Source organism: Terrapene carolina, unplaced genomic scaffold (assembly GCF_002925995.2).
Source record: "Terrapene carolina triunguis isolate 2854851 unplaced genomic scaffold, T_m_triunguis-2.0 Scaffold629, whole genome shotgun sequence".
In the NCBI taxonomy this organism is placed as follows: Eukaryota; Metazoa; Chordata; order Testudines; family Emydidae; genus Terrapene; species Terrapene triunguis.
The window spans coordinates 18,011,429-18,034,156 of NW_020664980.1; the positions used below are offsets into that span (position 1 = coordinate 18,011,429).

Sequence of the window (22,728 nt, forward strand, 5' to 3'; positions counted from 1 at the left end):
TGTGCTTTAATGATAAACTATATCAATATAGACCCACCATCTAGAAGTCAACAAAGACACAATCCTGAGAACGGTCTGAATGGGCCAAATCCTGCCCAAACAACTAGACCCACGGACGTCAGTGGAAATATTGATGACAGGAATCAGCTGAATGCGGTTACTCCCTGTTATATGCTCCTGCACAGTGTCCTAGGAAAAACTGATTCTGTGGAAGATTTTCAAAGGCACAAAGGGAAGCGAAGCGCCCAACACAATTCCCATTGAAAGTCAATGAGGCACCTTCCTACCACTGGTGCCTTCAAAATCCTGTCTTGAAAAATTGAAAAAGAAAATGTTCTAAATTATCAAATGAAACAACCACACGGGTCCTGATTTAGCAGCCCATCCTTATTCAGCAAAGCATTTAAGCACATTCTTAACTACAGGAATTGCTACTGGAAACTACAGAAACTATAGGAAATGCTATTGAAAATAACGGTGTTACAACACAAACAAAACAGGGGTGAGCTCAGAATCACGCCCCCTTTTTCTCAGCCTCTCTCCTTGCCTCCCATGTCTGAAGGAGTATCTCAAAGATTGCTGCTCTACCACATCTACTTCTCCTCGCGTGGACATTTCAAGGGCATTTTATTCTTATTGTATTCCTACTGCTGCTGCTACGTTTTCTTATGTTTAAAACTCTGGACAGGGAATCTAACCTGAACTTTCCTGGAGAATCACCATCTCAGAGGCCTGAAGTCATCAGATCAACATTCATGAGCAAAATGTTCCAACATATTTCTCCACCACTTTTGCACTTTTTGAAACTGTAAGTATGATATTACAATGCATAACGATGCAACACTTAAGCATAGTAGGGAGATGAGATGAGTGAGATACAAGAAGAGCTCTGTGTGGCTCGAAAGCGTGTCTCGCTCACCAACAGAAATTGGTTCAATAAAAGCTATTACCTCATTCGCCTTGTCTCTCTAATATCCTGGGACGGACATGGCTACAACTACAGTGCATAAGTATAGTAGCGTCAATATTATTGTATAGCCCATGCCTTTGGTTACATGGCACATTACATACATAAATGTAATGCATATATATGCTCAATCCATAGCCAATTGAAATCAATTGGAGTCTTTTCATTGACTTCAGTGCACTCCAGATTAGGCCCATAGACAAAACTTGTCCTCATTTATAGTATTAATAGTCTGCTTCATAAGCATTGAGATTGCAATTTGGATTTCAGTGGCTCATACCAACCCATTGGGTGCTATTTTCTGCATCAGTTTCCTGGCTCATGCTGTTGACTCATTTCATTGTTTTTGGAGGAGCTCTGTCAAATATCCATTTGGCAGCGGAAACATTCTGCAGTCCCAACAACAGATATTAGGGGGAAAATCCTGATGTTGATCTATATGCTCACATAGCTCCAGGAAACTGTCTTAGTTGAAGTCATCTTCAAGCTTTGCAGGGAAAATGGAGGATTTCTTTATTGGTGAAGTTTTAAAATAATAAATAGTTTTTTTTTTTAAAACCAACAAATTGGAAATAAAATTTCATCAATACTAAGTTTTTAAGCCTGACTTTCCCCTCACTGAAATCAATGAGAGTTTTGCCATTAACTTGAATGGGATCCTTTGACTAAGATTTTCAAAAGTAACTAATGATTTGAGGTGCATTGGTTTCAGAGTGCCCCGCCTGAGATACCTTGAAGTGGCCTGATATTCCCGAAGTGCTGAGCACCCAGTCTCTGATAATCAGGCTCCTCTGAGTTGCCTCCAGAGGGGCATCCAAAATCTGCCGTCACTTTAAAAGTTCTTGGCCTTTATTTCCTATCACAGTACACACAGCCGAACCCTACTTCCCCCAGGTGATTGGGGAAAGAACCCTCTTTCTACTAGAGCAACAGCAGCCAGGGTGTTTTTCTAATTGAGAGATAGCGAATGGAGGCATTTGTTTGCTTGGTAAATCTTTGGAAATAAATATTAATTCTGTTATAATAATGTATGGCTTTGCAATTGCCTGGTGTGCCCATATTGGGACATGTGAGAAAGGGAATGTCTGGCAAACTTCACCACCATTCAGGGACGCATCCTAGTGTCATTCTTATCCCCCCCCATGATGCCATTGTACTGGTGACATGGCAGCCAGCAAAGCAAATTGACATGTAAGGAATGCTCATTACCTATGAATATTCATTGCCTGCTTGAGTGCTACTGAATGTAGTAATGTACTGGTAGCTATGAAAGTTCAGCCAAACACAGCAGCTAAGGTTTTTCTGTAGTCGTGCTCTGATTCCACAAAGGTCTTGGAGAATTCCCAAAACCTTCATAAAGTTGAAGATACAGCTCCTAAGTTGCCAGCTTCTCCAAGACTGGCAACGGACATCAATCTAATCACCTAGATACAGAGAGAGTTTTCTGAACTCCTGTTTGAGACGCCTGGCCTTGAGGAAGCCAGCTCTCTTGCTCTCTCCTCTAGTTCCCGTGGAGCTCTGAAAGCACAAAGAAGCAGAGCTCCTATCCTGAAAAAAAGCGCTCCTTTGCTCTTGTGGAGGTTTTAAGAAAGACATCCATCTTGACTTGAGTGCAAGTGAAGAAGATTCAATGACATCCTTAGGTAAGTTGTTCCAGTGGTTAATTGCCCTTACTGTAGAAATCTTATGAGGATTGCACAGGGGTCTTTGGGAATGAGTGCCATTTGTTTTTAAGGGGAGAACTACATGTTTTCTAAAACGAAAAACCTGACTTTTCACGACCTACTTTGTCCATCCAAATGGATAGAAGGCTGCAAGTCCACTCGGCTATACCGAATGGATTAAATCCAGCTGTCTAGTACGCCCTTACATCTGAGATGATGTGGCTCCTATGTGTCCACAGGGCAGGGAAGAGGTTACTATCATGCACCCAGTTATGTCAAGCTACAAACAAACATAACAAACCATTATGTAAAAATCTGCCTGAATTTCTGAGTCACTACATTTATGAGGGAACCGATACAAGAAAGGGGACTTGGCAAAAGTCAAACACCAGAAAGAAAATTATTTCCAGCTTGAAGTTTTGCAACCCTTCAGCATATTAAGGCTTACTTATTATTATTAATATCCATGTTGTGCAATGTTGTTATAGTCAAATTTTTCTCCCTTGTGTAAACTTGGAGATGTCCAACAATCCTAGGTATTCTTTCCTAATAGGAAATAAATTAGAACATTGAAGTAACAATACTGCATGCCAATTGTACTCTATCAAAGAGGTACCATCCTAATATTTTAAATATTTCAATATTGCCTTCTTATATAATAAACTAAGTCCAATGTATGCCTGGTTGTATGTGTGGGGCCAAAAAAGACATGTCTCTATTTCAACTCCCTATGGCCTTAAGGTCCTTCTGCAAAGCTTCATTAAACTGCATTCAAATGTTGGCATCTCTGTGAATATTTTAATACCATATAACTCTTGATATGCTTAATAAAAGTGTCTGTATATGTGGTTCTATTTTTCACTTCCTGGCAAATAAATAATAAATAATAATATCTCAGATGTAGCAGGTGCTGCCCCTCCTCCCAAGGGGCAGTCAGACAAACACCAACGTTTGCCTATTTAACCTGGGATCACTTCACAAATTGCATTAGTCCCCATATTTGACTAGCAATTTTTGGATTAAAACCAGTTAAGGGGAAGGATAAATGTCATTTTTTTAAGCATGACCCCATTGCTCAGCTCATTAAAGTTTTCCTCATGGCATTTATTCCATTTCATTCTCCTATTTTATATTAACCGCTTAACTACTAAGATACACACAAGCAGTGTGTTTTGCATGCAGTATTAAAGAATGCAGGGGTGAAAGGGTTAAAATGGAGTCGATACAGGAAGTTTCTTCATGTCATTCAAGTTCACGCCAGTTAAAAGAAGATCTAAGTGCTGTGGCCAAGTCATCTTTCTACAGTACAAGAATTAGGTCAGTAAGTCAGATCTCTGAATATCTTTTAGGAGGAATGAATTGATATGACAGTGACATCTAGCAAAATTTTAGATATGAAATGGCCCATCTATGTCTGTATCGTGTTCTTACAATCTGGGCAGTTACAACGAGGTGTAAAGGCATTCAGAACCGAGGCTTCATCTTACAGATTGTCCTCTCAGAATGATTTATAAAGGAGGGTGGATGGCACCATATTGTGAATGTAAAACAGAAAGCAAGACACCAATTAAAAGCCTCCAGCAAACCCTTCACACTCAGGTCTCCTACAGCCTTCAGTGGGAGATACGCTTGTATGAAGTCTCCAGGAACAAAGTGAGCAGGTATGTATATGTATTGCTGAGCATCTGATGGATTTTTAACTGGAAATACCATTTTGTAAGAACAAGGCACTTGAACGTTATATTTCAGGGAACCCTGCCTTAAAAATGGTTATTTAACAGAGGTGGCATCTCAAGAAAGGCAGAGGAGAATTTGCATCAGTCTCTTTAGAGAGGAGGTTGCATACTAAAGTTCCAAACCCGCAACCAATATCACCAGCACAAGGTCCCGCTAAAGTTACTAGGACACTGCATAGGTGCAGTCACTATATTTTGAAGGCTAGGGCAGTCTCTGGCTTCATAAGCAGTCTATAAAAAGATCAGAAATAACACAACAGTGGCAGGGCATTGCATTAGACATCCCAGCTGTCTTTGCTTCTATCTGCAGTTCTGAAATCAAGTCCTGTAGCTTGTCTGAAACATGTAAATGATATATTTCTTCTTTTGCTGCTGCTGCTGGTGAGACTGACATAGAACCAAGTCAGTCACCAATGAGCCTAATTCCTCAGTGATCTCACCACGGAGAAGGAGGAGGAGGGTGGAATGGGGAGGGAGAAGAAACAAAATTGGCCCTTAGAAAAAAAAAGAGCGTTTAAACTGCTTGTCAGTCGTCTGCCTGACAAGGCCACTTGAATGTATTCAGGAGTATTTGCATAAACGCTCACAGTGAGTTCACCGTCGCTGCTAGCGCTAATGGTACATAAAGTAATTTAGTCACTTCTCTTAGGCATCCTGTCAGAGTGATGAGCACCCCCTCTTTGCCTTGTTGCATATTAGATCATTAGATAATAAAGTGTTAGAGCATGCAAACTGACAGGGTCTCCGGCACCATCATTTTTTGAGGGCACTGCATTCTGCCAGAGAGGAAAAATAAGAGAGAAACTGATGCTGCAATTGGCTTTAAATTCAAGTAAATACACCCAGAGATTTGAAAAATTACTTTGAACCAAGGTAAACGAGTTTATGCAAGAAACTCTGCAGAGATCTAGAGCTAAGAAACCTGAAAGAGTCCCTCCAGGCCTGCTTAAATGCTACCTCTTGCATACCCTTCCTTTTCCCCGCCTGTTTGGGTTTAGTCCTTTAAATTGTTTTGGAAAGGTTTTCCTTTTTAAATTACACCTTCAGATGAACTATACACCAATATATATTATGCCGATTTTGATCTGTATTAGCTCTTCTCTATACATCTTACTGTATTTGTATAATTTAGAAAGGTCAACCATGTTAGCCCCATGGTTTACCATAAATATCAAACAAGCAAGAGTCCAACTATTTGTGAGTGAAAATGTGATAATTATTGCAAACCACAAATCACTGTGGCCTACCCTATTTATACCACACAGAGCGGTATGAAATAATTAGCCTCTGCCTTTTGAAAAAAAGGTATATTTATTTGAAAGATGAGCTTATTAACTCTCCAGGATCAAGGAGTATAGTGTGGGGATGTGAAACCATGATCTTGGTTTCTACTTATGTACAGAGAGATGAGTTGCTAAAAAGGAGCTTTCCTTTTACTGTCTGACCAGCAGGCTATAAATATAGATCTGTGTTGGAGATCCCAAAAATAATCCAGGCTACCTGCAAATGAGATGGTAAAAACCCAAGTGTGGAGACACAAGGCTCCTGAGTGGCTCAGAAGGTAAAACTTTCTGTCCGGTTTTGCTTTTCGGCACCCAAAGTCTTTTTTAGGTGTCACACACACTGGAACTCAATGTTTAAAAGCAGCATTTGCCAAAACAGGTTTGTAAAGAAAATTGTAAGTTTAATAATGCCTAAGAAAACCAAGCAGCAAGCACCCCACCTCACCACCTTCTGCCTCCACTTCTCCACAAACAACATCAGGTATTCCTCATTTGCTGACCAGATATTTGCATTTGGGCTCAAAATCTCTATATAAGCGCCTGGGTACATTGGGTCAGAGGGGTATGATAGTACACTTCTTGCAATCCAAACCTCATGATCAGTCAGAGCGCTGGGCCGAAATAGCTGTGAGCAGCACAGCTAACGACTGGCAACCTGATATGGCCTGCATCATCCTCTCCCCCACTTGCCCAACACCCCCACAGAAGGTGGGAGAGCCAAGGGTATTCTGCATGGACAAATCTGGGGAAGACAGCCCAGGCCTTAGGACCAAGGATCTAGGAGCAGGAGTAAGAGGGACACATTTTGGGGAGGGAACTATGAGGGAAGCCTATTCCAATGGAGAGAGCTATAGACTGTTCCAGGAGTGGGGTTTAAGTTTTTGGTGGCTGCTCAAAACTTTGGTGGGTAGGCGCCCCATTTAACATGTATCCACCCTTGAGTTCGGTCAGTTGTTTTGGACAACATACAACAAAAGTACTTGCTAGTTTTGTTGCCATCCCATGCACATAAACATGCATAGAGTTCAGTGGTTGGGGGAGACACAGGTTTAGCTGAAAAAAGGTTAAATGTCTGGCATGTCTTAAGGAAGGAAGGGATCTTTTAGTGCAGTGGTCACCATTAATGAGAATTTGCCAACGGTGGCCAAATAATTTCATCCGAGAGGTACCCGAGAATTAGATTGGATTAGATAATCACTTCCCCCCCGCCCCCGCAGGATTTAGCAGAGGAGATAATTGTGGTGATTATGTGGTGCCTGTTGGCAAATGTTGACATTTAATGGCAACCACTGGACCTGAGGGTTATCTGAAAATATAGGTATAATTTTATTATTTTCTTCTTTTTGCACACAGAGCAATTTAGCAAGTGGGAGTGGTAGATACATGACAAGGAGATAGCATTACAGTATGTGTGAAGACAAGAATAATTATAAGTATGAGGAAAAAAAAGTATAAACTTAATCACAGGTAGGCATTCAAAGGTCCTCACTGGAAAAAAAGTGTATCTAGCTTAGTTCTAACAAAGCCAAAAAATAAGCAGGTTTTGAAAGACAAGAGAGTTTATGTTAAAAAGATTGCAAGGTTGAACAGAGTGACGTGTCCTTTGTAAGGCTCTGCCTCTTGCTAATTAATAAAAGCAGTTTGCACATTCCATACAAAAATCGAGCAAACATTATGACAGTGGTTTGTTTATTAGATTAGGTTGTTGGCAGGGATGAAAAAAAATTCTATAGGATGAAGCACAGCTGAAAATGGCTCATGACCTACATAAAAAGTTAGAGTTAAATAAATACAGATGTAAGTTATGTTTATATAATGAGAAACGCTGCTGAGCTAAGAATTTTAGGTTAGTAAGTGCGAACTACAACCCCAATCCTGCAACCACTTATCCATACCTTCAACTTTACTCACGCAAGCAGTCCCATTGACTTCAACATGGCTACACACGTGCATAAAGTTAAGCAGATGACTAAATTTTTGCAGGATCGGAGCCCAAAAGAATGAGTAGAATAGAACTCTTTTTCATCAGCAATTCATCGAGTGGTGGAAAATGATAGATTCTCCCATTATTATTATTTGTATTACTGTATGCAGTTTACATTTTTCCAAGTGGCATTCACTTTCCTTGAGACAAATTTTATCTGGTTTCTTCTAACTATTTGGCAGAATATAACCAATTACCCATGCAATCCATGGCACACACTTATGGCACAAACCAGTGCAAGGGGCTGGGTGCATTCCACACCCACGACTGTCAATGGGAGCAAGTGCCTAATGTGATCAGGATTATAACCCACTTCAAAAGACAAGGGACAATTCTCCCAAGGGGCCGGGGGGAATTCCCTTATGCTTTTTGTTTTGTTTTGTTTTATTTTTAGAAGCAGTCACCAATTTAGAGGACAAAGCAAAAACAAAACATTAATTAGGTCCAGATTTTCAAAGCAGCTTAACTCTCATGTAAAAAAACTTAATGTAGTAGCCAGATTTTCTACAGAGCTCAGCACCCAGCAGCTACCAGAAATCTGGTCCCAGTTGTGGGTGCCAAGTGCTTTTGAAACTCTACCCACATCTTTTACATGCCAGGGGGAGCTGCGCCATTTTGAACACCTGACCCCAATTTTGGGTGCTGAGTGGAGGTGATCCCAAAAATGTAGACATTTTTCAGTAAAGCAAAGGGCAGATTTTTCATGAGAATTTTCTCAGGTTCCCCACCCCACCACTGAAAACTCTAGTCCTCTGCTGCTTTGAAAATCCAAACCCAGTTTTTGGAGACTGATCTCTTAAAAATTTGGCCCGGAAGTTTGTTTCGACGACTGCAGGACAATTTGAAATGAAAAATGAGAGAGAAACCAAATAAATCCACATTTAAAGTAGCAATGTCAGCCAACGAAAATGATATGCCTACCATGTTCCAGATAAGAAGGCGTACCTTCCGAGGGATCGAGCCGTCGAGCCCTCCGCCCGTGCTTGGAGTTGTTGTGTACAAACATATTGTCCGACACCGCCAACACATGGCCGTCCACGTTGACTGTTGTCGACACCACAACCTGCAAGCAAAAAAAAAGAGCACAGATTGTAATAAACTCAGTTAAATAAATAACAGCTGGGAGCTAGAGAAAATTTCATAGCTATTTCGCATAATAACTGGTGCTTATGCTGTACAAATCTAACAAGAGACGCTATTGATGAGTGAGTCTTTGGCAGAGAAACCTTTTGATGCAGCTTTAAGTCAAATTGCAGAGTTTGTAGCTGTATGGCAGAAGGTACGCTGTTAACCATCATTTTAACAAGAAGATCTTTATTAAGGGTTTCTTCCCCCCCCCCCCCCCCGCAAATACAAGGGCGGCTGTGTTTCACCCTAAATTATCCTTCAGTTTCTGTGCTGAAGTAGATAGCGCTGTTGACATTGCAAATGAGAATCGATTCAAAATAAAAGAAAACAAAAACACTTTTTGTGAAGTTGAGACGAGAGCAGCGTTCTCTTTCTCTCCCTGCCCCAATCTCCTCTTTTTTTTAGCCACAGTCACCAGGGATATCTGGACTTATCCCAAATTCTCCCGCTCTGAGCTGCATTTCAGTGTGTCTGGGGACAGTCTCCACTTCAGAGAAAGACAGACCTAGTCACCTTTATTGCCATCTGCGTTATGCTCATGTCTAGGGATCCCAACCAAGATCAGGATCCACTGTCCTAGACACTATACAGACACAATCTGAGATGGATGCTGCCCAAAGGAGTTTCCAATCTGGATAGGTAAGACACAAAGTGTGGGAGGGGAAACTGAGGCATAAATAGGGAACGTGACTTGCCCAAGGTCATACAGCTGGCTGGGAGCAGAACCCAGGTCACTCAGATCCCCACCATAATTCCAGGACCACACACTGCTCCTCTTACCCCATTCCCCGCTCTGACCCCTATGTCCTACACTAATGAAGTTCAGCATTTCAGGGTTTGATTCCAGTTGAAGACAGGGCCCTGGGTAGACTGCCAGTTTTCCAAGAGCACACGTTGCCGTAGAGAACTTTGACTAAAACAATAAGAAGAAATGACCTACACTTCTCCTTATATTAAACAGGGAAAGGGATTAAAAACTGAAACCCACCGAGATATGTTTATTCATGCGACCTCTTACAACCAAATATAATAATTGTCTGTTAATTGCAGTTTCAGCTCCCACCTCATGCTTCGACATGTGAAACAGCAATCAGCGGCTCCGTTTAATCCACCTATTATGTTGACTAATTAACTTTGCTCGACAGTTTATTTCTTCCTCCATTATCAGCCCCTGTCAGCCGCAAGCACACTGCCGCACAGGGGGACCTCAGCCCTCTTGATTGATCACCGATAGATTGACATGCAGATTAATTTAATTAGAATCACCTCACTTGAGAAATGAAAGACAATGGCAAGGGGGCTAATAGATCTGCTCTTATAATGAGGCGAGCCTCCAGAGCCAGGGCAGAGGATTTCTGATTTATTTTGCTGAATTCCCCAGTCGCTCTGAAAGGCTCTTGCTTTAATTGTTCTTGGTTTTGAGAGGCTTTAGCCTCTGAAGAGGTGAAATGCTTTACAAGGATTGGCAAACATTGCTTCAACGCTCCCAGGAAGCGGCTCCCTCTCAGCGTTGCTCGGATGGGGACACTTGAAGGATCACTTACAACAATTCAATGTCATCACTTGAATTGGATAAAGAAAATAAACTAAAAACTTTGCCATTCTACCTATTTCTCACCACCTATTAAACACTTAAAAATACAAAGCGAGTCAAGTGGCTAAACCATCTTTAGCCAAGCCAGGAAGCCTTTGTCTTTAAAAGGGGGAACACAACAGAACAGTTTGCATTTCAGGATTTCTGATCTAGTCCATCAGAACACCATTCTGCAATGGATTTTTTAAAAAATACATATTATTAAAATACAGAATAAAGAATTCAACAGCTCTTACAGACAGTAATTTGAAAAAAAAAAAGACAGCACGAAATATTATAGGTAAATTCTTTTGAATTCAAACTAGTGGAGAAAAACATGCCAAAATGTAAAATTCCACAAGGATTTCAAATGGAATTTATCCTTTCCGCGCCTGGGGTGCAGAAGCAAGTTTTTGCTGTTTCCACTAAAATGTGACCCTACAGTGAGTGGCACATAGTTTGCGAGGGCACAAATGAGATTGCAACCATTGCAAATTCTTTGGGACAAGGATTTTTGGGCAAATCCTCAGCTGACGTCACTTGTCATAACGCCATTGACTTCTACACCAGTCTTCTGTGTTAGTCAGTAAAGTGCCAAGCTCATTTAGGCTGATGTAGAAATATCATAAATAAAATAAATTAATAATAATAATAATAATAATGATCATAGCAGCAGAAGAATTTGAATTTCCTAGAACATCAAAAGCTTGAAATATTTCCCCCACAACTTGGCCCCAATCCTGCAAATACTTATGCATGTGCTTCCTCTAAAGCATGTGTGTAGTCCCATTGAAGTCAATTAGGTTAAGCAAATGCTTAAAGTTAAGCATGTGGGTGTTTCCAGGATCCAGAATTAAAAGTCTTCCTAAATTAAAAATACTACTAGCTTAGGGCCCAAACCTGCAAAGACTTGCACACGTAAGTAACCGCTCTCACACAAGAACTCCTAACATGGGAGTAACTCTGTTCATAACAGTAGATCCAACCAGGTCAGTTACGGGATCAGGCCTTTGTAATATTTTTCCCTCGGGTTTTGGAATCTGTTGATGTGACACGTTTTGATTGACTGAACTGTACCTTCCTACCTACCTCTTGACCAGGGAGTTTGATTTACTGCACAGAGACCACATTGGAGTGGTTCTTTGGAGTCGTTAGCAGAAGAAACTATAAAAGGAATCACCATGAGAAGCTGTTTCCAGTGTCAGGAAATGCAGAAAAAAGTGGTTATTCTGGGTGTCTGTCTAAAAAAAATGATTATTCATAGTGCACCTGTAAAAAGCAGCACACACGCTCTGCTTATTTCTTAAAATATACAATTTTATTAACGTAAGCCCTCTGTTTTGCTAGGAATGTAAAAAGGATTTAGCACACACGCATTAGCTAAATATTAATGCCATGACTATGTACAGAGAAAAAATAGACTGTGTATTTTGTTATGCACTGCAGTGATATACTGGGACTTTTTCAGGGCACATATAGGCTTATAAGGTACACTTTGATTTTTAATCCAAAATACAACACTTGTCTCATTTTGATTTTGAAATGATCAGGATGTGTTCAAGTTAAAGCACATGCTAAAACTAATCGTGGAGAAATCGTAAAATTGTGTGTGGGGTGAGGGGGAAATCAAACTAGATGTGGAGTGGACAGTGAGACATCCGCGGAACAGAGGCGTTAGCAGGAGGGAAAAGAAACACTACAGTTTAATAAATGATTAATGAGGTGCTGACATATTAATGTAAACATGGGGACAACCAGGCCTGCCAAATCTCCAACCTTTCCAAATTTTGTCAACAAAACACATTTTTAATTTGGGTCAGGCAAACACGGAAAATGATTTTGAGCTTTAGCTTCAACCCGTCGTAGATTTTTAATCTAAATCCTGTATCAACACTGGGGGAAACTGGGGGAAGAGTCCTCCCCCACATCCTTTTACAACTTTATTCAGCCAGCCACCAGTATCATTCCCGCTATATTATATAATGACTCTGCAAAGTATTCTGCCTGCCGTTAAATAGCTCCGTTGTGAATGTTTTTGGGAGGTCAGTTAAAAAACCTTCTGAAACAAGAATGTTGGAGATCAAACTATTTATCCGGGTTTAGTCCTGGGCCTGTTGATTTGTTATGGTGCATCACCTAATATATCAAAATTAAGCATCGCATGACTCCTCGTTTTTAGCCACAGCCCATTAAGCTTTGCTAACTGATTAATACAGAACGTGTTCCTGGTGTTTTCAATTTTCTCCGTTTTCCTGGCAGTGCCCTGATATTTTGGTTTATACCCCAGACACCTCATGGCAAAGGCTGCAAAAATTCAATGACGATAATTTCCAGGCTTGAGATGTCTCTTGCTGCCATTTGCTTTAGGCCTTTGGCTTTGGGGTTCACTAATCTGATGGTATATCTCACTGCTCCAGCTTCCTAATGGATGTCATGACAAAAAGGGATGGGAAACATCCTTATTTTCATCACCAGTTGGAGACTGCTTTGTGCAGTCTGTTTCCGTCATTCAGGTAACTCAAATAGACCTTGATTCAACAAGATACTTAAGACTGTACCTAAAGTTAAGCAGGTATGTGCAATGCATTCAGGGAGATTACTCACATGCCTGAAGTTAGGCACGTGCTTAAATACCTTGGTGAATTGGGGTCAGAACTCATACTGCTGTTTTCCAAACTCCCCCTCCTCCTTATCCCTCTGGGGAGAGAACCTTGCATGTCCTAACTCCATTATCTGGGATTCGTGAAGCATCATTTTTGTCTCTTATGCAGATTTGCAGCAGGACACAAGTGGCTACCATTCAAACATGAGTGGCAGCATCCCATTAAGACAAGTTTGCAAGAGGTGGAGGTTGTGCTAAGCCTATCAGACAGTGCGGTAATGCGTTAGTGACTTTCTGGGTTTCCATAATAAATGCATGTTTGGGGGGTTTATGCTCTGACTCAGCCACAAAAGTTTCCTCCCTATTGAAACCCGACACGTGTCAGCGTGCGTGCAGTTTTATTATAACAGCAACAACAAACTTCCCAGGTTGCTTGGGGTTTATTAATTACACAAGTAGACAAAAAGTGTTTTAGTTCTGTGTGTTTTTTTTAGGGCAGAGAACCACCATGGGGCAGCAGACCAAGAGGGTAGTGGGGGCTACTGCCCCCGCAATGGGAATATTGAGGGGAGGGGATAGCTGATGTAGAGGCAAGAGGGGGACCCAGCTATATCCCATCCCCATGCAGGGGGGGCAGGAGGGAGCAGAACCCAAAGCAGGGGTGGGGGAGCTGCAGCAGCACATCGGAGCAGGCCAGACACCAGGGAGCAGGTAGGATTAGCTCTCTTCTCCCAGGCTTCTGTTACGCGGCCAGCGTATGGGGACCACACAGGAGTCACACAGTATATGCCTCCAGCCGGCCGGGAGAGGCGGTCACTTATGTGACTCCTCAGCCACCCTGGGTCCCTGTGGAGACACTCAGCCCAGGGGAGGGGCAGGAGCATGTGTGCCAGTTGCCAGGCTGGGGTGAGGCCTATAGCCGGGGGGGTGGGAGGGGAGGACGGGAGGGGGTGACAGCACACAGGTGCCAGCCACCGAGGGAGAAAACAGGGCACCGGCCACCGAGGGTGGCAGGGAGTACATGGCACCAGGTGCCAGCCACCAAGGAAATGCCGTAAGAACAGCCAGCATGCCCTCCCCCAGCTGCGTCTCAGTCGCTCCCATCACTCTCCATCCTCTCCCCCTGCCCCCACCTTCACAGCAAGCTGCTCACCCGCCCCCATAATGCCATCGAATTACTACCTGTATTGCAGCAGCACTTAGGTTACGCGAGGCCTGGCCGCGGCTGGCCTGGGCCAGCCGACTCGGGCTCCACACTCAGCTCCCCAAAACCAGCATACCTTCCGCCCCCTTCCCTTCACTCGTTAGCCATTTTGTGACTAAATGAGATAGGCTCCAGTTGACCCTTCCACAGTGAAGCCCACCGGGGAGGGAGAGAAAGAGGAAGGAAACTGCAAAGTTCATCCTCAGGTGGCATTAGCCTGGTGTACCTGGGCCTGTACTTTGCCACCACCACCTCCTGTTCCCCAACACAAGACAGGGCCAGAGCCTGGCTGCATTCCAGCAATCCCCAATGACTCCTGGGGCTTGGGGCCTTTTCCAGGCAGACAATGGAGATCAGCCCCAAAGATGAACCAGTTCCCAGATGATACCAGGATCAGGGTGGGAAAAAGTGGCATGAAGTAAGGAAGGAGGAGTTATGTTGTGTGAACGAAACTCCCTCACTTCTGTGTGGAAAGGCGGAGAGCCGCGCAAACAGAGCCACATGGGACCATCTGGCCCCTCCCAGAAACGCCGGCTATCCAGCTATGAACAGGAGGAGGGGTAGCTCAGTGATTTGAGCATTGGCCTGCTAAACCCAGGGTTGTGAGTTCAATCCTTGAGGGGGCCATTTAGGGATCTGGGGCAAAATCAGTACTTGGGCCTGCTAGTGAAGGCAGGGGGCTGGACTCCATGACCTTTCAAGGTCCCTTCCAGTTCTAGGAGATAGCATATCTCCAATAATTTTTTTAAAAAAAGGACTTGAAATTGCCTTGATCTCCTCACTCTGACCCAAGCCTTTCGAGTTAGTGGGTGAGATCCTAGCCCCACTGAAGTCAATTGCCCTCAAAGGGAGGTTTACACTGCAGCTGGGAGCGAGTCTCCCGGAGCGGGTAGCGCAGTACAAATAGCTGTGTAGACATTACAGTTCAGGCAGCAGCTCAGTCTCTCAAGCCCACCTAACCCCTGGGTCAGCTCAGGGGCTAGCCAGAGCCGCAATGGCCACACTGTGTGCTAGTGCGAATGCCTCTATCTCCCCAGGCTGGCTACCAGCTGCAGTGCAGACATACCCAAGGGGGCCAGGATTTCACCCAGCATGTTTACGCCCGTGAGCCAAAGGTGGGTGCTCTGTACGACCACGCGGTGGTTTTGCTTGATACTTTTCTCCCCTAGAAGTGAAAAATGAAGCCTGTGTCTTCTACCCTCCACAGTGACCAGCCGCTTTATTGTAAGAAGTTTGTTGGTCTAATGCGAGAGCAACAAGTTCAAGAAGAAAACCCAGCTATTGCAAAAGAAAAAAAAAAAGCACTGGCATTTAATGGATTTCTACAAGCTTTAATAGCTCACTGTATTAATGTATGAGCCGTGCTTTGCTCTGCTGAAAGTGATTAATTTCTTGAAAATGCTAAGGTCACGCTAATTGACATGACCTGTGTAATTAAGCAGTCTCTGTTTACACACTGAAAGCTCAACTGCTGTGAAGCTGGGTTTGCATGACAGAATGTCTTTACAAGTGAAGAGATCAACCACCTTTCTTATGCCCTACCTGCTCACCTACACAGGCTCCTGGTTGCTGTTCTGAGGGAACATGCAAAGGCATTACCATATGAAAATCAGCCCGTATCTTGGGGGAGTACGAAACTGGCAGTGCGTACATATCACGAACCGTGTGCTTTGACAGGCCCCAGACCTGGCTGTTCATGCTAGATTGCCCTACTGGCGAGAGCACCCTTGGAGAATACTCTTCCTCTTAGAGGAGAATATATATTTTAATAAGTGGGAATAGCTCCCAGTGGCAGCACGGTATAGAGGAAGGCGCGTGCAACTGGACGTCAGGGACTCATGGCATTCTAATCCCAGTTCTGACACTGACCAGGTGCACGACCTCGGCCAAGTCACTTCCCTTCCTCTATCCCAGCTGCACAGGAATAAATTATACTCACCTACCTTGTGGGGAACTACAGGGATTAACCTGTTAGCGTGCATACAGTAAAAGAAAGAGGCATTGAGTATTATAATCACTCATAGAATGTGTACCACTTACAACTAAGTGCTGCGGTGGCTGGAAGGGGACTCAGAGCACCCTAAACTGCTTCACAGATGCTGGGCTTCTGCACAGATGGTCCTTGGCCCACTTCCAGCCTCAACTACCCTTCTCTGACCCCCATGGATTGCGGGACAAACCCCTCGCTGCTTCTGGGTGAAGATTAACCCCAACCCCTGAGGACAGTCCTGAGTAAGAAACCTCATGGAGCTTGCCTTCACTAAACTCCTGCATTGCCCACAACGAGGGAGGGTCATTTCTCCACCTTACCGACCCTTGTAGGCAAAACACCCTCTGAACGATGACACGGGGGGTCCTTTGGGCACACATTTCCCACCATTGCCAACACCCGGCTGGCTCCAGCATTGGGAGGTCTCGTGTAGACAATGCTTCCATGGCCAGTGACGTTTTTAATTTCATATCCTTATGGCCCTTCGTTTTCAGTTTTTATTTTATTTATTTTTTCCCGGGAATTTATCAGTGTTTATTAGCACAAGCCACAACAACAAAAACAGGTGAAAATCAGTGCAAAAAACTATTAATAATTTTTCTGGGTAAATATTGGGGTTTATTTTGGAGGACGGAAATATGGGGGGGGCGCGCGCAGGGGGAGTATTCAGTAGATTAATGCTTTGATTTCCATTCATCAATGTGGGTTGCTGCAGAACTAAAACAGAACTCAAAACACAATGCCACCTCTGAGTTTAAGAAAACAATGTATCTCTAATCCCCAAATAAAACTTTTCATTTGAATAAACAGTTTACTGTTGTACACTTAGAACTATTAAGCTATAAATATTTACATTTAATAATTGGGCCACACCATTTGTAGCACATACACTCAACTTCATCCTATTCTCCTGTTTTTTTTGTTTTTTTTTTAAACTTTCAAATACTTCCTTGTGTTCTGAAACATATTCTGATACAGATTTTGGTTTTCTTCTCATTTTACTGTGTCAAATCTTTCAACAGTTATCTGCGAGCAGCTTGAGATGTATACGTGGCAGGCATGAGATTCATCAGTACATTCAGATGCGCACGCACTTCAGAGCTTGCCTGCCTGCCTGTTTATTAGTCTAGAAGATACACACAATAAACATAGAGCCTTACTTCAACAGGCAGCTTTGCATATACACACAGACTAATGTGTTATTGTAATACATCGATCTCATGCAGTGTATTGTATTTTCCCAATAAAACAAGTTAATTTTATACATTTGAATGATATAAAAGTAGGGTGAAAATCAGAACAAAATGAATAAGACTTTTTGTATAACCCAGGAATTTTTTGGTAAAAATTGGTTTAAACTGAAAAGGAAGGAGCTTACGTATCTTTTAGACTGGTACTGAGCATGGTTAAACAACACAATGGAAAAATATTGGTGGCTAGCTGGAGCTCTGTTCACCCCACCGCGCCCAGCCTATGTTTCCACGGGTGGGAGCTTACAATGGTAGGGAAGTATTTGCCAAAAACACCCTAGTGAAGAACAGACAGTGGGAGTTTTGCCTGAGGGCAGGTCTACACTACCCACCTGAATCGGCGGGTAGAAATCGATCCCTCGGGGATCGAATTATCGCGTCTCGTCGGGACGCGACAATCGATCCCCGAATCGACGCTTCTACTCCACCAGCGGAGGTAGGAGTAAGTGCCGTCGATGGGGGAGCCGCGGAGGTCGATTTGCCGCCGTCCTCACAGTGGGATAAGTCGGCTCCGATACGTCGAATTCAGCTACGCTATTCGCGTAGCTGAATTTGCGTATCTTAAATCGAAACACACACACCCGTAGTGAGGACTGGGCCAGTATAAAATGAATGCAATCTTTCAAAAAATACAAAAAAATCTTTCAAACTGCAGCAAATGACTCCCCAAGGGGAGCTTGTTTAGATTTTCAGCATAACCATATATCTGTTTTGGTGACAAGATTTCCCCCACTAATAAATATTGTTTGCTCACTTAAAATCTTTACATGAAGGCACAGTTGGGTCTTAAGGCAAAGCAGGACACCCTAGAGAGAAGCAACCATGTGATTCAACAGAGAAACAATACAAGGTCACTTCTGTTTCTTCCCTTCACAGTTTTACTTCCTATGGGGATGGCATCATCTTCAAGTCTTCTCTTGCCCAGAGCATGAAAATCCAAGAACTTCCTGCTAATTTCTGCTATCATTGGGAATCCGAAAAATGGAGATCAGTATAGTAAATTTCAGCATCTTCCAGTTAATTCCCAGCTTAGTTTGGGTCAAATTATTTCTACCCCACCAGTTGATTATTTTTAAAGGAGGAAGCATGACATACTGACCTGGAATCTCCGCATGTCCCGGGGGTTTCCGGCATTTTTTAGGCAATTTTGGTTACATTTGAGAAAAAATTTCAAGAAGAACCTGTAGAGAAAAGAGACACTGCCATTAGCCTCTCAGATGCACGCAGCGTGTAGCACCATGCCCTTTCCTGAGTCTGATCCAACGAATCCTTCCTCCAATTAACAATCCTTACTCACACAAGGACTTCTCACATGGCCTCCAACCAGCAAAGCACTTCAGCATGTGCTAAAAATGACACGTGCTTAAGGACTTTGCTTTGTCACAGCCATACAGGTTTGCAGAATTGGTCCCTCTGTCACTTTAAATGGCTTGCGTCACGGAATCATGCTGTCTTCCACAGCAATCAGGAAGTTAAAGAGACAGTTTCAGTACAGCAAAGAGAAAACAGAAGAATGCTGGCCAAGAAAACGTCTTTGCATATAAGAGGTTTCATCTCACAAGTTCGTGTGTAGCGTGTAAACCTCAATTTGATGCAAAAATTTTAAAGCGTTCCGCACAATCTGAATCTTGATCCAACAATTAAACCAAATTTGTCAACAAAATTAAAGCTGGTTCGTGACAATTTGCATAAATGAATGAACAAAACACTGGGGGGTGAGGGGAAGCCTTGATTAAAAGGCTGATCTCATGGAAGAATTGAAATGACGGCCCAGACCTATATGTAGCTTTAAGAAGAGACACTGCATTTTACAAGCCCCCAAAAAGCAAACATTTTACTGAAAATATTTTCTTCACTGTTATGCACCAATGGACCGTAAACCCATAAAGACAAGTCAATGAATAATAGTGGGTCTCATATTCCTGGCTCCCTCCTCATGAGCCAGGGTTTATCAGCCTTTTGTCCAAAACAAACTATAATCAGGGCTCTACTAAAGAGAACTGTGTAAAATTAAATCCTGCACCAAGCTTTAAAACCAGGCACAATCAGACAGAGCATGATTATATCTGCAATAGCTGTTGATTAACCAGGCAGAGGCTAATTTACCCTGTCTCCACTTATAATGAGGCATCAGGGGATGATGGTTTGTTATTGTTTTACTTAAAATCAGAAAGTTAATTTTTTTCAAGCATCCGTCCTGATCCCCGGTGAGAACCCACCGTGGCCACTAAGTGGCATAATTTGCATATGCCGAAATCAAGAAGGGCAAAACTGGGCTCGTTGCATGGAAACATTTCACAGCTCCATTTTGCTGGTTGGTGTTCTGTGATGCTGCTCCCCTGCGGAACTGCATCCTAAAGAGGCCTGTTTGACTGTTGTGCCAGCTCCTTCACGCTGTAAAAATCATATTAGACAATGGCCGTGGTGACAAATTTAAACTTCAAGGGGCTACTCTCATTCAAGGAAACCAAAGAGACCAACCGATATAAAACCATAAGGAGCCATAAGACACTTTCAACGGCGGATGGCAAGGGCGCTGTTTGTTTACGCTCAATTAAAGAGGGGTATAAGCCATTGCATTTTCTCATCAAGTAGGTCTGGATATTCAATAACCGAAAGTTGGTGCTATTTGTCGTGTGTGTGTCTTTTTAAGCCTCTAATGGCCAGCTGTGACAGCCTGACTCCGATTGTGTAGAAGGAGCTGTCAGCACAAAGCCCGGCATCTTGAATCCAGACAACTGCTTGCCACCAGTCGAAGGTTTGTACTCGTGCCAGAATGGATTTTGAGAGACAAGCAAATAGGGCATTAATTCCGCCAAAGAAAAACGAAATGCAGGGAGAGTTCAGGATCTTACACTTCAGATGATGGCTTTCCTGTCAACAGCCCATCATTTAGCTCGTGAGCTATGAAGGGCACGGACATCAGATCCCTCTTGCCCTAAGCTGGCCCTGTCATGCGGAATGCTGGCAGAATAGCGAGACCACCCCTCTGCGAGAGATTGCTGGCTGAAATAAAAATCCTGGCCATCTGTTGGGAGGCAAAGACGTCCCTGTCAACTGGTGCCTGGAGCCTCAAACAGGCCCTTATGTGGCAAAGTCTCTCAGAACTGCTTATTCTTTAGGGAAAAGTCTGCTCTGCCCCAGGGGTTTACTAGAGAATTCTTCAGAGTTTTCCAGAATGTAGGAGCCAAGCAGCTGACCACTTTGGCTTGAACTTCCCTAAAGGAAAATATTACCGGGAAGGGAGGGTGGGAGATGTAACAGTTAAAAATATCTGCACTGAACGATGGAGTCAAACGTGCCATGCAAATGTAGAAAACATTGATCCTGTTAACATTGCCTGGCATGTGTAAACACTGGGGGCGTGTGTGTGTGTGCGCTCGCACGGTGATCAACTCAAAAGCCCCCCCAGAATAGGCAAAGCTCTTAACGGAGCCCTCTTTATCAAAACTCTAAGCTTTTCCTCTGCTTAACAAGCTATGTCATTCTCTTGTTTTATAGGCTGGCGCCAGATCAAAAGCACCGAACACCTACATGAAATACAACAGCTGGTCTCTGGGGTCTGCAAAGTCTAATTCAAAAGCTCCACAATTGTACCATAGTGACATGGGTGCATCTCTCCTGAAGTCAATGGGCTTTTCATCCACAGAAGCTGACGAAGAATTGAGGCCTATTTATTTAGTTCTATCAAACCCCAAAAAATTGGTGAATTCTGTAAACTCCAGGAAAGGAATTTTTTTTTTTTTTTAAGCCACAGCATTTTGGAGAGGAATTTTCAAGACACAGAGCTTGCCCCTTATAATTTCTCTTACTTGGTTTTAAAAAGAAATCAGGTGATAAAATACTCTATCCAATCTTGAATTCTTATTCTACCGAGAGACAAACCAAAATACGGGCTGAATAATGTCTCAGAAAGCACCAACTACAAGCAGGCTTGGTGGCCATGTGCATCATGTATTGCCCTAACCCCTGAGAGACCTGGGTTTGACTCCTGGCAAGCAGAGTGCCTCTCATCCTGTTCTGCACAAATCTCTGTGGTCCGCTTCTGTTGGGTCGCACAGGTGACATGGAGGGAAGAATCTGACCCAGTGTTAGCTGGCTCTGAAGGGAGAACCGCTTTTGGCTGGAAACCAGGGGGCTAGAATACCACTGCCTATCATGCTGACAAATACTCTCTCACTGTTTCCTTGTACTCCCCGGTGTTTCTGTATCCATCTGTTGTCCCTTGCCCTATTCTTAGATTTTAAGCTTGTTGGGGCAGAGACTGGTTTTGTTCTGTGGTTTGTACAGCGCCTGGCACAATGGGGTCCCAGGCCACAACTGAAACTCTAGGCACTACAATAATACAAACAAATAATAATAATACAGAAACAGGGGACTCAGAGGCCACGTGAGTATACAGGATGGCTTAACTCAAGAGCATTATCTTAGAATTGTTAGCTCTGCTGCATTGTTCGCCTTGAGCCCCATTCTGCCACCTTTCGCTGCAAGTCATCCCATTATAACAGGTCAGACTAGCCCAGGAGTAATGCTGGCAAAATTGGGCTCATTATAAATAGGGTGACCAGATGTCCCGTTTTTAAAGGGACAGTCCCGTTTTTTGAGACTTTTTCTTATATAGGCGCCTATTATCCCCCACCCCCTGTCCCGTTTTTTCACAGTTGCTGTCTGGTCACCCTAATTATAAACATAACTTGCATGTGCATTTGTTTACATCTAACTTCTTAATATCGGGTTATTTTTTCAGAGCTAACTTTTCCCCCATATGATGGGGGGAAATAGTATTCACGCTAACTGTTGAAGTCTGAAATTTGCTCACTAGGTGAAATAGACGTGCAACGCACAGGAGTGCTGATAAAAGGCTGAACTTTTATTTCTGAGCCCCAGCTACTTGACATGGGTCAGGTTTGCCAAAGGCTAGTATCCCTGCCGGGGGGGCTGGAACAATTTTTATAGTGGGGGTGCTGCTGATGGAAACCATGCATTTGGTGTTTGTTATTCAAGCACCCCTAGTTCCAGCACCACTGTACTCCTGTCATGTGACAAAAGTCAGCACCCCATGATTTCTGTGCCTACTGAGACATCTGCTTTGGGTGTTTTACAATCAAACAAAACACATCTGCTAGCCCCTCCCACCCGACCCCCACACACAGATTAATAGAGCCAATGAATGAAACACACTGTGCCCGACCCCGCTGTAGAGTGCAGCTGTGGTACACGCCCCCTCTAGGTCTCTGGCACTGCGCGATGTGTACCACCAATGCAGACATATTGCACACTGCCCGTCAATACCTGCACCCTTCAGGTAACACAGAACTGCTATACGAGGGCTGTACTAGGGCTGCCA

General features: G+C 43.3%; 1 protein-coding gene across 5 annotated transcripts in view; it reads right to left on the bottom strand.

Annotated features, from left to right (window-relative positions):
- Nucleotides 1–22,728, bottom strand: part of EBF1 (EBF transcription factor 1) — a 318,757-nt gene that overhangs the window by 102,801 nt on the left and 193,228 nt on the right. For 3 of the 5 annotated variants that reach the window (XM_026659367.2, XM_026659366.2, XM_029913400.1), the window contains exons 7-8: nt 18,481–18,562; nt 8,556–8,697 (exon numbers count right to left, since the gene is read on the bottom strand). In XM_026659367.2, coding sequence (XP_026515152.1) covers nt 8,556–8,697; nt 18,481–18,562 — 224 coding nt within the window. The remainder of the gene's footprint in view (nt 1–8,555; nt 8,698–18,480; nt 18,563–22,728) is intronic. The other 2 variants (XM_026659369.2, XM_026659368.2) reach the window with 1 other exon arrangement.